At 44.5% G+C, this 14,969-nt stretch overlaps 1 protein-coding gene across 1 annotated transcript in view; it reads right to left on the bottom strand.

The window, feature by feature from the left end:
- The window catches only part of CACNA2D4 (calcium voltage-gated channel auxiliary subunit alpha2delta 4), a 131,449-nt gene that overhangs the window by 92,362 nt on the left and 24,118 nt on the right, over positions 1-14,969 (bottom strand). The window contains exons 11-15 of the mRNA XM_050903137.1: positions 7,788-7,901; positions 6,624-6,702; positions 4,434-4,567; positions 2,653-2,670; positions 1,296-1,373 (exon numbers count right to left, since the gene is read on the bottom strand). Of these exons, the coding sequence (XP_050759094.1) occupies positions 1,296-1,373; positions 2,653-2,670; positions 4,434-4,567; positions 6,624-6,702; positions 7,788-7,901 (423 nt within the window). The remainder of the gene's footprint in view (positions 1-1,295; positions 1,374-2,652; positions 2,671-4,433; positions 4,568-6,623; positions 6,703-7,787; positions 7,902-14,969) is intronic.

The raw sequence follows: 14,969 nt of genomic DNA, 5'->3' as shown, positions 1-14,969 counted from the left end.
GAAGCAAAACTTTGGTAGCTCTCTACCTGAACACACATTATTGCCTTCCTACTAGGCTCTCACATGTTCTCTCTAGGCTTATATGAATATATTCATTCAAAACCAACTAACATGCCTCAAAAAGTCTCAAGGAGTTGCTCCAGTGTTTATAGAGTGGAGCATTTCTACCCGATACTAGTCAGCATTTCTGAGTATGATTCAGAAGTAACATAAAATCATGACAACAGGTTTTGGGGGCAAAACCCTGCATTCAGTATGTGTAAATAACAGTAAGGGCAAGGCAATCATGCAGAACAGCACGGATTGGTTGATAACTTGGGCCAACTAAACCAAACGTCAAATACAAAATTGTTAACCTAGGAAAAAAGGAATGCAGGAAATCCCCACGACATGGGGAACTGGTTGTTTAATAAGCATCTGGGGAGCACAATGGAAAAATGACACACAGGCTCCCGCTGCAGTGCTGTGCTAATACAGGTTAAGGCCAGCCTCAGGTGGAGAAGGCAGACAATTGTTTGTAGGACCTGGATGAAGAGCTTATCCCTTGTACAGCAATGGTAAGGTACCGTCCACCATTTTAAAAGGATGCTGAGAAACTAGAAATGGTACAGAAAAGAGTGTCTAAAGGGTTTCAAAACCCAGAGGAAATGCCCTTATCAAAGACACCTAAATTGTTCAACCTTTTTATCTTACCAAAAGACAGATTTGACTTTATTGCAGTAGAAGATGCTTCCCTGGAGAAGATACCAAAGGGTACAGGCTTTTTAATCTAGCAGAGAAAGCCATTACGACAGGAAGGTGAGGCCAGACAAATTGAAAGTGGAATTTAGACACCAGTTTTTAACGGAGAGTGAGAAACCACAATGGAGAGCTCAGGGCTGGATGCCTTTCTTCAATGACACTTTTGCCAAACACAGGTTATTGGGCTCATGAAGGACCATCTATATGAAATGTAAAGGTCTGCAATAAAATGCACGGACTAGACAAGGTAACGATCTCTTCCAGCCTGAAACTTCATGGGTCTGTAGATTAGGCTAGGTTTGAAAATGGAAGGGATAAAACAGGGAAAAGTGTCATATTTAAGGGGTATTTTGAAGAAATAGCATTCAGAGGAAATGACAGACTATCATTTTGTCAGATAAGTTATCAGCCACACATCCTGCCAGAGGTCTACCGCAGTCCCTAATGGCCAGCTCTTCTTTCAGAGACCCATTGGCTTTAAAACCCTGCAAAGGTCTGCGGCATCGTTTCACCTCTGCAGGCTGGAAGGAGATCGAAGCCCGCATTGCACTCACCGTCTCATTCTTTTTGCTGAAGACTGGCATAGCCACTGTTGTCATGAGCAACAGACTTTGAGCCTGAGATGCAAAGAGCTGCCACAGAACAACGAGCCGTGTGTTAGCAAATGCAATACCGTAGATAACCCAAATGAAAGGCACTGGAATTCCCGAGGACCCCAGATGTTGATTACAATTAGCCACCTCCTTGCCTCCCACACCCCTCTAAAAAGAGATGGCAGTACTTTTCAATACTCTGTATCCAAGAGGATCATGGGATGGATGCTTGCTCGTATGGTGATGAGGATGGGATGAAAGCCAGTGAAAAGTGTTGAAGCAGAAAAAATTAAAGAGCTGTTTTAATGAAGAGACAGGGACCTGTAGAAGTGGTGGCACAATTTATACCCACCACACATTGGGAGTGTAGACATGAGCACTTATGCAGGAAGTGTAAAAATCACCAACACAAGGAGCACAGAATGCAGAAAAGCAACACAAATATGAGCAAAATCACAAACAAGATATCATCTATATTGCAAACACATGAATACCACAAATGAGAAACACCACAGGCAAATATTTAAAAGGCACAAATACGCACAGAGCCTGTTTATATATACTTGCTACTCAAGCATCTAAGCTTAGGAAAAACAGAGACAAAATCATGATCCAAACAGATACAATATGGTGAGCTATCTCTACAGGGGATACAGGACATGCATGTGTAATGGGATAACAGATGCTCCCAGTTCTGCAGAGGACAGATGCTGTAAAAACATACATGAAAGGAGGTAAAACAGGCAAGACATATGCAAAGGAGTCTCCCAAACATGTCTAGCTATCAAAAGAACCTAATCCCTCGATGCCAGTAGCATCCCCCTTCCATCTCTCATGTGGTCAAGTAAGTAGGAAGGCAAGAAATGACCTCCTGTCTCCATTACTATACATGCTGGGAGCCATAAAGGAGCCAGTCAATAATCTATATAGTCGCTTGATGGAGATTTGAGCCTGGTATCTTGAGTTACTGGTCTGGATGATTCTTTGTGGAAACCTTCCATTCACAGCAACACTCACAGTAACACACAGCAAGTAAACTTCTCCGGCACTTACTGGACACGTGGAAGAAGAGATCCGGTGAACTAAGCTACTGCACAACACAGACACCCCTACCTACTCTGAACCAACAGCACAGCACAGCTCTCCCGTACATCCAGCATTTCCTCTCCTCTTCTTGCCAGTGTAAGAGGGCTCCTTCAGTGCTGCAACCCCCACCCCCTCCAGATGTACAGGCCAGCTGTGGCTGTGAGCGCTGGCACTGACACACCAAATGGCACAAGGGAAACAGCACGCTCACAAAACACAGGGGTGCAGTTACCTCCTCAGACTGTGGCAGCTAGCGAGAGACATGGATGAACAGATGAATGAATACATGAATGGAGGAATGAATCAAAGATGGGAGAGGTTGGGGTGGAGGGAGAGAATGGCAAGCCAAGCCAAGAGGCGAGAAAAAAGACGCAGCAAAAAAAGTGCAGCAAACAAATCCCTATGGCTGCCTTGGGAAGTGTGACACCATACACCAATGCCAGGGGTGGCATGCCTGCTAATAGAATAAACTTGCTGGCTAGTTAGTAGCATTTCTGGAGGTTTTGCTTAGCCCACTCAAGTACCGTGTCCCCAGCTCTCACTTGGCACAGCTCCTGCAGCAGAAGACATCCCCACGTCACCCTCACAGAGCTAGTGTGCCACCGCTGCAGCCTCAATGGTCAGCCACAGCACAGTGATGGGGGACAGTCCATTCCCACAAGAGTCTCCTGAGTATAACATCTATGCACCATGATGGTGCAAGCCTGGCTGCCTTGGAGGTATTTCGTGGGGTTTGTGTGGTCTTGACTGAGCACAGCATCGAGCACCACCATGTGTGACCTGGACTTCCACGTTTCCTGCTACAAAGCTAAGCTCAGTACCCCTAGTTTTACTCCAGCTCAGAGAGTTCAGGTTTCTCACCATGGATCTTAAACCCCAAAACTGTGGGTTCTCCCCAGGGCTGTGGCAGACACCCTAAAGTTGCTGCTGGCCAGACCGGAGCCAATAACTTCAGTCCCACAGTGGGATTGTGTACAGAAACATTCTCAATGTTTCTAGAAGATTTTTACCCCTCAGATAGTATATACAGTCCTGAGACCTCAGGTTTGCTTCTGGAAAAGGGAAATCTGACTTCTGGTCAGCTCTAGGTGTCACAGTTATGCAGATGCTTCTCTGGGGTGAAGAGTCCAGTGTAGGAAAAAAACCTTTATCTCCCTGAAAGCACAGAGTGCCCAAAAGAAGAACTGTAACTTTCTCTTTCGGCAATGTAAAAAGGGATGGAGACAGAGACTGAGGAACATCTTCTATTTTGGGGAAGTGCAGGGGAAGGTTCCTTCAGCGGTGGTCTACTCCTTTGTCCTTCCCTTTACTCCTTTGAATTTCAAAGCTGCCTTGACAACACAACACCTGCTCATGGTCCAAATGTCTTCCCATAGGGCAGGCCTGAGACAAAGCAACGGGTGTTGGGAGTGCTGACTCTCTGGTCCTTTGCAATGTGTTCTTTACCCACAGGGCTGAGCACAGGGCCGGTGCGGTGACGTTAGGTCTTGCTAGTTCAAGGAACGAAAGAGAGCCTGCTTCCCAAACTTAGATCGGTAGCTTTGAGTGCTAAGCAGTATGCAGTTAGCTACTGGGCTGGAGGAAATAAATCTCTGTGACCCATATCCTGAGCTGTAAATAATCTTTCCTGTGAATAATCCTTTAGAAGGTAACCTGCTTTCACAGAAGCACTACTTAAGTCATGCTGTGCCTGTGTGATTAGTCCTGGGCTCCTGGGTCACTGCAGATTCAGACCTGAGTCTGCATACACATCTCAACTCCAGGAGTGAGCAGAAAAGAAATATTGTCTGTCTCAGCAGAGCCAGAGACCAGTAATTTCTATCAATCAACCTACTCCTGGTTTTACATAAATTTCAGGACTTTATTTAGATTATGATACACATGGGCTATTTAAATGGGAAGCTGGGACAAGTTATATGTCTAACATACTAGCTGGGTGTCTTAACACCTTTGCCAGTTTGGCCCATAGGCCCTACTGTTTGCTGACTAAAGACTTGTGCTGTAGGTCCTTACCGCACTGTCCATGTAGGCTTCAGTCCAAATAATGTCATGGTCATGGTTGATGACCATGGGACGGCTGAGCACGTGCAGGTACTCCATCACGTTCTCCTGGACGTCCGCGAGTGTGGAGATCTGAGTGTAGTAGCCTTCAAGGAGAAACAGAGGTGTGAGTCACTCTGCTAACATATCTTGTGTATTTTTAAATGAGCGTCCGTGCAAAGCTGGGAAACTAGATGTCAAAGACTGTATCTACCCAGACAGTTTATCTGCTCTTTACAAAAAGTGCCTTGACATCCCTTGTATCCCCAAGCTTCTGTGCAAATCTAGAGTTTCAAAGCACTGGCTCTGTTCTTCTCAAAATACTGGACCAATGCTCAAGACGAGAGTCTTGCTATAACCAGAATCATGCCAAGCAGATGTAAAATGTTGCTTTGGGTCTTAGGCAAAACCATCCACTAATCAGGCTGCCTTTGGTCCTGAAGGCCAAACATGCAAACAAAGTATTCCACCAGGCTACCCACCTACCCTGCCCAATTTTATATTAAGCCCAAACTCCCAACTTCTCTTCCAGACATTTTCCAGCACTCTACTCTTCAGTCTGCCTAGCTTTACTTCCAGGATGGCAACTACTTCCATCTACCCATTGGAAGCAGAACGTAAAAAGTGCAAGTTAGTTACCTATTTCCAGAGCTTTGTCCCTGCAGAAGGACCCATAAGTCTAACACTACAACAAGGAGTACAGGGGAAGAATGTTTTCAAGTTATCAAAAGGTCCTCAAAAGTAGCTGCTTAACTGGTTAGAAATGCTAACACAGTGTAATGTCACGAGGAATCTTGTCCTGCTTCTCACCACATGGAACTGATTGGTTGTACTTGGTATAGGATGGAGTATGTCAGATAGATGGGAAACTTTTGTTATCACTAGGAAAACACTGCCGTGTGAAAGGGCTCATGATCTGATAAGCTTTGTGATGCGGAAACAGATTTAGTGTGCTTGAAAACAAGGACTACAAGAGCTATGCAATGTGTTGAAATAGAAGAACCAAAAATCAGTGAGCCTTCTGCAGAGCTCAAGTCTGGTAACTGAGAATTCAAGTGCAAAGAGCATATTTTTGTTCTCTGTTTGGTTATTCGGGAGAATCCATTCTCACATTTTATGGTGAACCAACAGCACTGTGAATTCCCTGTCACGAATCTTATGGCTGAACATGCAATCTGAAATCCAGGTTTTCATTTCATCTAAGAAAAACTAAAAATTTTATGTGTGATTCATAGTGCTAATAGACAAACGTTTAAGCCTTGAACATCCCCAGCTCACAGACATTCTGCAGGCCAGCAACTCTTGTCTGTCAATTATTTTCAGCAGCAGATGCACCCATGCATTTCATAGCCTGCTGGAGCCACTGCTCAGACAGGAAAAGAGTCAATATACCTAGCTAGTCAGCTTCACTCTTCCCTTCCTTGCCCCGTTTAAGCAGCATACTGATGTAGCAAGCATTGCTGACTGTCTCCAGGCACACTGAGGCCAAGTCATGCCCAAACAGGGAAGACTTTTTTTTCCTCTCTTCCTTTACTCTTGCAGACTCTGGTAGGGCTAGCTGGACTTTTTAACTGGCCCCAAATGCATAGAGGTGACTCACCTACTCTGAATGGATTTTCCCATTCATGCCATTTCATGCCAGCTAGAGAGAATATTGGTTTTGGGATGGGATTAACAAGCTATTCTGGTACCTCAGTGAAACCACTGGCACATAAAGAATTTGGCCAGGATATAGGGGTTAACCTACAGACCTTGTGAAAAGTGCTATAAAATCTTTAAAGAAGAGAGATGTTTGTTTTACATCTCAGCCAAAAGATGTCAGGCCTTCTGACAGAGTTTTAGACAGATGTCAAAAGCCAGCAACTGGGACACAGTAAGCACAGGGACTTAGGTGGACTACAGCCAGCATGAATCTCGGTCATAGTGTCCCTTGGCACCGTGACAGGAAAGTGTGGTGGCTCAGCACGGAGGACTTGTGTTAGTTGGACGCAGGCACACTTCACGTGGACTAGCAGGGTCTGCTTTTTCCTTAGGTTGTCTTCCAACCGAGGGCTCATGGGCCCCAGCGGTAGTGGGTAAGCCTCAGAGGGGTCCAGGGCCCCGTGGCTGCAGTCCACGTGTGACGTGTGTGATGGGGGTTGGGGAAACATTCCCATACAGCACCTTTGTTGTTGCAGGCGATCCATTTCACGTTGGGGGCAAAAGTGACCTCTCGTCCAATGAGGTAAGTGAAAACCCGGACCTGGGAACAGGAACGCAAAGATAGAAGAATTAGGCTGTAATGTGCTACCAAATCCAAATGGCTGAGATTTGGCATCCTGTTATACGCTGGTGTGAATGCCTGTTTGTGGTGCATAGCAATAGCTCTGCCTTCACACAGAGACAGGAGCCTCTTGCTCCATTTGTTTCGCATTCTGTGGGCTGGAACTTAATTTCCAATTACAATAAGCCCAGAAAGCCAAGTAGCACCCAGGATCATCTGAATAACAAGGCAGAAGTGCAAATTCTGTTTGATTTTATGATAGCAGCTCTGCCAGGCACTCAGCAACCACATGCAGAGAGGTTTATAGCTCACAGGAATCCTTTACCCAGGGGAACAGCTGGCCGCATGAATCATTTAGAGAAAGCTTCACCATTTCTCTTGTGTTTGACCAACAACAAAAGAGTCAATCCTGAAATAACTGCTTTAACAGCCCCATGCACTGGTCTCAGTAGGCTGCTTCTCTCCTTTTGTGCATTGCTGCTAGCTGGGATGAGGTAAACAAATAAATCAGGAGGGTTTAGGATGAGCAGTGGTCTATTCCACTTTCACAGTCTGCTCTGCTAGTACAAGCCTATAATGACAGACCTCAAAGTAAATAGGGCTAGAAGGCACCTAGAGCGGTTGTCTGGGCCATTCCCCTGCCCACCATAGGAACCTGTAATAGCCAAACCTTGCCCAAACAGGATCAATTATAAACAGTCCTGGATGGGATTAAAATTCTTTGCAAAAGGTGGGGGTTTTTTAAATTTTAAAATACACGGCTCAGTCTTTATCATCTTATCAGGAGAATGTTTTGATTGCCCACACCTTTAGAAAATGAAGTGTATGAAAAAAAAAATCTTCACTGACCTACAGATATCCATTTGCGATCCTACCACCTTTAAAATCACCGCAGCAGGCTCCTGCCTGGCTGCTTTGTTTTATGCTTACAGCTGGATGCACACGGGTATTGGAGGATGTGAATGCTCAGCTCTGCCCGCCATCCTGGCTCATGCTCTTCTACTCCCACCATAGCAGGATAGCACCTTTCCTCGCCCTTTCTATTTATCATTTCCCAGACAAACCTTCCGATCTGGCCAGTTGTATTTTTCAAACACAGCTTCATAATCCTCCACTGCTCCATCTGTGATCAGCATGATAGCCTGGTTACACAAGCCTCCTTGACCGGCGTCTCTGAACTACAACAAGAGAGGAGGAGCATTAGTTATCTCAGCACAGGCCGTTTCTGTGTAATTGCAGTGTATTTATTCATAGTGGGCCAGATCCTGACTTCCTCTTGCAAACCTCACACTGTGCTCAGAAAGAGCTCCACTTAAATAAGGACAGTGTTTGTATGCTGCATATAATTTTTTTATTTATACAGCCCTGCCTAGCACATGTAGACACAGGAGGCTTTACAGAAGTAAAAGAATAAGGAGAAAATAAGTGCTGTGGAGGAAGGGTGCGATTCCCTGCTGCCTCACATCTTGCACAGTCACATTCATTTATGCAAAACGACTATAGACTGACCATAAACACTGCAATTCTGATTTGACAGCAATAACTGTCACTTTTTATGGCAGAAAATGTGAGAGGAGGGGGAAATCAGACTCATTATTTCAGGGTAAATCCATCAATCTGCCAAAAAATAGCAGAGACAGGCAGAAGCACATGAAAAAAAGCTACTGCCATCAGAGCTGAAAGAGGTTATGAATGTGCCAGATAGAAAGGCCATACACTGTAATGACAGATAACCTGTTATCTGTGCATAAGTGATATTTAAGGTAGAGTGGAAGTACGCTGGGACTCTGGTACAAATGTTGATGTGCTCCCAAGGACACATGGAGAGGTGTTGAACCAGTGTGCTCTTACGGGCAAGCCAGACCCTGCCTTGTTCAGCCAGGAAGACCAGCCTTCGAATGCTGCTTATCTAGTGCTCCTGCATGCAGAGCCATTTGCCTCTCATGCCGTCAGGAATACCGGCTCTAGAGAACGAAGTGCCTTATGCAGCACCAACACAGGTGTTGAATGAGCAGTCACCAGAGGAGGTAACAGAGGACATCAAGGCACAAAAATGAGCAGCTACTTTGCTGCGGCTCCTAGCTCAGTGTCGAGTATGCACTTCTCCTTGCACAGCACCTCACCGCTTCTACGCTCTGAGCAAGGAAAAGTCTAACCAACAAAGGAGGATACAGAAACTGATGCAGAGGAAAAAAAATATAGAAAGAGGAAGAAATGACAACTCTGCACAAGAGATTAATGAGAGGCAATGGCATGAGATGGAGAGCATACAGGAGACTAATTGAAGGGTGACTAAGGTTATATCAAACACAGCAGCAATTTTAAACTGGAGAGGGTATTTATATCTTATAAATGAGGAAAAAGGTATCCAAATGGCAAGACTAATTGCAAAAGATAAAAGCAAGCACTGAACGGGAGAACAAGAGCACAGGGTGTGAACTGGGACTTTTTAGATGTTTTAGGGTTCAATTCACAAGTCCCTTCTGGTTTGGTAGTGCTATGTTAGGACAGAAGGCAAATGTCTTTACCAACACAGATGGTACTGTGGTTCCACTACAGATTAACATCATGACCGTCGATACCTGGAAGCCAACTCCAAGCCCAGATTTCCCCAGTCATTTCACCACTCCTACAATTACCTCTGTGATTGTCCCTTATTATGAAATTACCAGGTTCAGCGCTAATATAACCATAACATCTCCTTCCACCACCGTTTGTGTTACTGGTCCTGCCTCCTTCAACATTACTCTTAATTTCACTGAAGTACCTGTTACTCTACTGCAGTAAGCATGGATTCAACAGCTTTTGAATGATCACACATATGAACCCATGTCTCCCTGTTTTGTGATAATCCCATTACTTGTATCACTGACCAGAATCAGTACAGACGATCATGAGAGAGAAGGATGGTGTAATACGGTCATTTCTAACTAGCTGTTCTCAGGCAAAACATCCATGTGAATGACTGAATCAGGATGAGGTGGTTGGGGGTGCTCCTCCTCTTTCATATCACCAGAGCAGCACATTCAGAGGGGAGACAGACTGTACCTCTGCTGCTGTGGTCATGCCAACCCAGCAGTGGGGATCTCCCATGTCTTTCTCTACAGAGTCCCCACAGTCTGACATTTCCAGTGGTTCAAAAAGCTTCTACACCTTGTACCATGGGAAAAAAACCATCAGTGACAGCTACAGGGTAACTGGAGTTTCAGGAGGGGTCAGAGAACACGTGCCCCCTGCTCAGCAAGGAGATTCAGGGCAAAGGCTGAGGGTGCACGACAGGAACACGCACAGTATGCTCTTAGGTGCAAATGAAAGGGGAAAAGCAGTTGACAGTCGCATGGGATTCTGCTGCAGACCATCAGGTAGGAAAAACACCAGGAGTCTCAAGTGAGCTATTCCTAGGACAGAGATCAACTGCGTGCAGATTAGCAGAGAGAACGGCTAGTGGGAGCATTCATTAGGGAGGCGTAGGGTTACGATGGTGCGGGAGATGCTGTCAGAATGAGGTTCAGATCACAGATAGGCAAACCTTGTAGTTACGAAAGCAGCTTATTCCAGACTGTTGCAATCTACAATGTTTTGTTTAGACAATTATTAAATTAACATTTAATTAAGGTCACTCGCCATTTCATCAAACTGCTTAAGACATCTCTTCACATAACTTACTTCAGACCTCGTAATACTGAGATACCGAGAAATTAGATGCTGTATCAGAACCAGCAATCTCCTAATTACAGGAGTAAATGATATTTTCAACAGGGAAAATGAGATCATCAGTGTCATAGAAATAGAGATTAAAAAGACAGATTTAGAAAACAAATGAACAAGAGGTAATCCCTGATTTTTAGGTCCTTTTGTAGCTGGCTGCAGCTGTAGCAAATGATCTGACAGCATTCACACCAAGCTCTGAGCATAATTCCCTGCTCTGACTGAAGTCTCAGGAGTGTGAAAGAAGGGGAGAAGAGGAACAAGATGTCCACAGAACAGATGTTTGAAAAGGTGCGGGCTATTGCTGTGGTCGGTGAACGAGGCACGGAGCTACGTATTCTCCTGTATAACTTTGGTCATGTTGCCAGGAGTAATAGGCATGATCTAATTAATTCAGGGTCATAGTCTGTTGTACTCCCGTGTTTGCTCATTGCCATCTACTTTGCAGTTATAGCCTGGCATAGAGTTACTAGTGAAGCAATAGGAACATCAGCATAGCTCAGTGATGCGCGGGCATGCATGCTGATTATATACACATCTGGCCAGGTGACTGAGCAGCCCCTCTCCGTCTCTTCCTGCCCCATTCTTATGTAGACCTGCCTCCAGAATTACTGAAAATTCAAACTCAGTGGAAAGTGTCTCATGGGAAGAAAATTAGCAGTAGAGAAGGAAACAGAAAGCCAGTGAAGAAGAAACAAGAGATGGCATTAAGCAAAATGGCATAAACTGATAAACAGGAAATCCTGAGCTTTGCATGTCCTGAAAAATGTGCTGCAGAATCCAGGTCCATAAAAATGCGAGTGGAATCAAGAAAAGATTTATAAACCTTCAGAGAAGATGCAAGAAAGGGAGTAAAAAGAGTATGTTGCCAGATGATAAAAAACAGAGGGAAATGGTCAGGCAGAGATGCTTTATAGCCTCCATACTTCATCATCAAAAGGACAATAATGTAATGGCTGGGTACACGCTGAAGTGATAAGAAACAAAGGAAAGAATGAATGAATTACAGGCAGGGTCACAAAGTGATAGGGTTAAAGAAAAAGTTAATTGAAAGCATTTGAATAATCTGTGCTCAGCAGGAAGGGAAAGAATTGCGGAAGGTGTTGCTGACCTACTTGCCTCATGGGCTGAGACCTGACTGGGACTGTATGAAATCCCAAAGGACAAAGAGGGAATCAGCAGAAAATGTGTTACAAGAAGGGAGGAAACTAGATGGGTAAATTGTCCTTAAACATCTAGCACATATTGCTAGAAAAATTAGTAACACAGTCCTCTTATAAGTGCACAAATGAAACGCTTCCCCATGCAGGTGGGGCATAAGAGGCCACAAACTCCTTTGATTACTCACATCAGCAGACGGATTCATTCTTTTTATGACACCAGTTTGCTCAAGTTACACAGAGTTTTACGTCTCACTGAAATCCAGTTTGTTACCAATTTCACCATTTTTTTCACCTATAGCCATTTTGAAGTGACCTACTCATAATTAACCTCAAAATTTATGTAATTTCTGAGTTCAGCAGTGAGTCAAGGCACCATTAAACCAACTTGGTGTTAAGAGGAGACATCGTTCCAAGGTGGCCTCAGAGAGCAGAACTTGGGGTTTCTTTTCCTCCACAGGGTCAGGAGATATTTCAGGTCAGCTTTCAAAATACCTACTTACTCTGAGTGGATACTGAGAAAGGAGCACCCATAAGAGTCACAGATTTTGTACTATCTAATCCCAAAAGATTCGTATACAACAAATATACAAATATATATATGACTGTCTTAGGATTAGGGGTGTGTGTTTGCATATGTATATATGTACACACATATTTGGCATGTCTGTAAAAATATATAAATATCTTTACAATTGGTGTACATTGGAAAGGATAGTCAGAAGAGCAAATACTGAACAGGAGGCTGAATACCGGCTGGAGAGGAATACCACAGAGGCAGATCAGCTGGATAGGAATTAACAATGTGACAGTGTCTGCAGAAATGTAGCTGTTGTCTTACGTTGTGTTAAGAGGACTATGGTGTGTAAAACAAGGAAGGTAATTATTCTGCTCTGCTTAGCACTTGATAGCTCTCAGCTGCAGCACTTACATGCTGTCGGGAGGATGGTGTTTCAGGGAAGGCAGGCAGCCTGGAAGCAGCCGTGAGCAGAGCAGCAGCCAGAACAAAGGGGTATAAATCCTACAGGAAAAGGGCGAGAGGACAAGATGTGCCAAGCTTGTTGAAACAAAGAAGAGAAGATAGCAGTGAGATAGACTAAAACTTGATAAACAAGAAAGGAGCTCAAAAGATAGCACTTGACGCCTGAGAATTTTGAAGCACTTTATAAATGTGTGCTTAAGACCATGGTTTCCCTGGGATGCATATTTTATTGAAACCACGTGGTGTGTGGCTAAATTGAAATAGAGAGTTTGAGTGGTTTATTGAGCATGGCAGAGAAAGGCAGGGGAGGCTCTGGCTAACTGTTCTCCTGAAGCTGTTCTGCAAATTGCATCATGGATTAAAATATGCCCTGTCTACCCCAGAACATAATGGAGGAAAACAAAGACAGTGAGAGATTGTGCTCTTCTTCAACCCTTCTCTGCTACTCATACCTCACTGAGTAGGTCTCTGCTGGGCTATTAATTCTAGGAGCAATTGGACTGAGGAAAATTACCAGGGAAATTTTGCAGTCACTTTCATTACAGATATTATTACTGGTTGTCTATTGTAATCAGCAAAGCCTGTTTCATCAGTGTGATGTAGCAATTTTCATTTTCATTCTCTTGCATATGCTCCTGTGAACAACAACAGGACAGTCTGTGAGGAATGGCTATGATTACAAGCTGAGAATGTGAATTTTGTCTGATGGGAAGGGATGGCCAATTCCACCAAAGTTCCCCCTTCTCCCACCTGCATGACTGTAGGAGCAGAGATTTGTTTCAGGGCACACTAATGGAAACTCTTTTCTTCCCCTATTACTGATATAGATCTAAGAAGCTCTAAGAGAAGATTTCAGAGAGTCCTTAAAGCATATGAGCACTTGGCAGGTGGTACCCTTTTGTCTTAAGCTGTGGTACTTGCAGAGCCTGGGGTCTTCCAGCTGGTGATATCAAGGCACTCTCTAGATGAGCCCTTACCAGGGAAGCTACTGTTTGGGGAAGGCTGCTGCAGGACAACAGGTGTGTTTCTACACTTGCATGCCTATGTATGTGCCGCCTCTGGCACTGCCGCATGCGCACAAGATGTTAAAAATGTGCTCTATACCGCAGCTGGGGAGAATGGCCCTACCTGGAGTCTCTGGCAGAAAGCAGCCAGGGAGACCCGAGGCTGAACCCTAGGGTTTTGGAGTTGGGGATACCGAGGATATGAGGTTATACTCCAACTGAAAAGGAGGTATTAGCAGCACATGAAGGAGTTTGAGCTGCCTCAGAAGTGGTTGGTACCGAAACACAGCTCCTATTAGCACCTTGTCTGCTGGTGCTGGGCTGGATGTTCAAAGGGGAGGCTGGGGATATTGATATATAGCCCTGTTTCACACCTTTCTTTTTGACAACAGTTACTGTTTCTGAACTCCTGTTTCATGGACAGCAGTTTCCAAGATGCAGAGAAGCATGACACCATCAGTCACTGAGACAACAGCCACCTTTCCTCATCTGCAGACGCTCAAAGGAAAGATGCTGAAATGCCTGAGTCAGTTGCCCTCTCCCCATATCTGAGGTGATAACGAAAGGCATGAGCGAAGCAGCACCTTACCTTGCGAGTGAATAACATTAGAAGGTTTTATCACCACTGGGTGCTGTACTAAAAGCAATCTCAGAGCTGTTTCGAGCTCATTAGCCAAAGGAGAATCAACAAGGATCAAGATAAGTGATGACTACTTAAAATGTTGACTGCATTTCTGATGCCAAAAAGAGAGGAAAAATATTTTCTCTACCTGCCAAAAAGTTTCTCCTCTATTACTGCAGGGTTGTTAACTGCCGTTAGTCCACTGGGCTGCATGGACATCACTCTCTCTCTGGAGGTATTTTTGGTCCAGCTACGTCAGTGGAGGAGTTTTTCCTGTCTCAGCTGTTCCACCATATACCTTCTATTTCCCATGAGCATGCCTGGCTCAAAGTATGCAGGGTTTTATAAAGGTCCTGCCTCCTGGAGGCTTGAGGACTGCCTAGTCTAGCGGGTGAGCCATGCCTGCTGGAAAGGGGGTGTGAGGTCTCCTCATTAGTAGGACCAGACCAGTCTTGGTGTCTGTGTCTGGCATGACCAGCTGCTGTTTCAGCTGGGGCAAGCAGGCTTTCTTTAGGGTTATGCTCCATTATTCTCCACTGAGACCTTCAAAGCTGTGCTGGTTGAGAGAGTCTGCAGTTGTATTGCATTGGGCTTCTTTAACCTGTTGTCACTGTACATAACCAGTGCTACATTAGATATTAAGAAATCATTTTTCCTCTGGTGGAAAAATTGCTTAAATATTCTGATTTATACAATGCAGGCCCATATAGGCTCTGGATCTTTGGTTTTAAAGATAAAGTTAATTTTGTCATACAGTGCAAGGATACATG

The sequence above is a fragment of the Gymnogyps californianus genome, chromosome 1 (assembly GCF_018139145.2).
Source record: "Gymnogyps californianus isolate 813 chromosome 1, ASM1813914v2, whole genome shotgun sequence".
In the NCBI taxonomy this organism is placed as follows: domain Eukaryota; kingdom Metazoa; phylum Chordata; class Aves; order Accipitriformes; family Cathartidae; genus Gymnogyps; species Gymnogyps californianus.
Note: the sequence above shows the minus strand (reverse complement) of the source record. Positions and strands in the feature narration are given on the sequence as shown.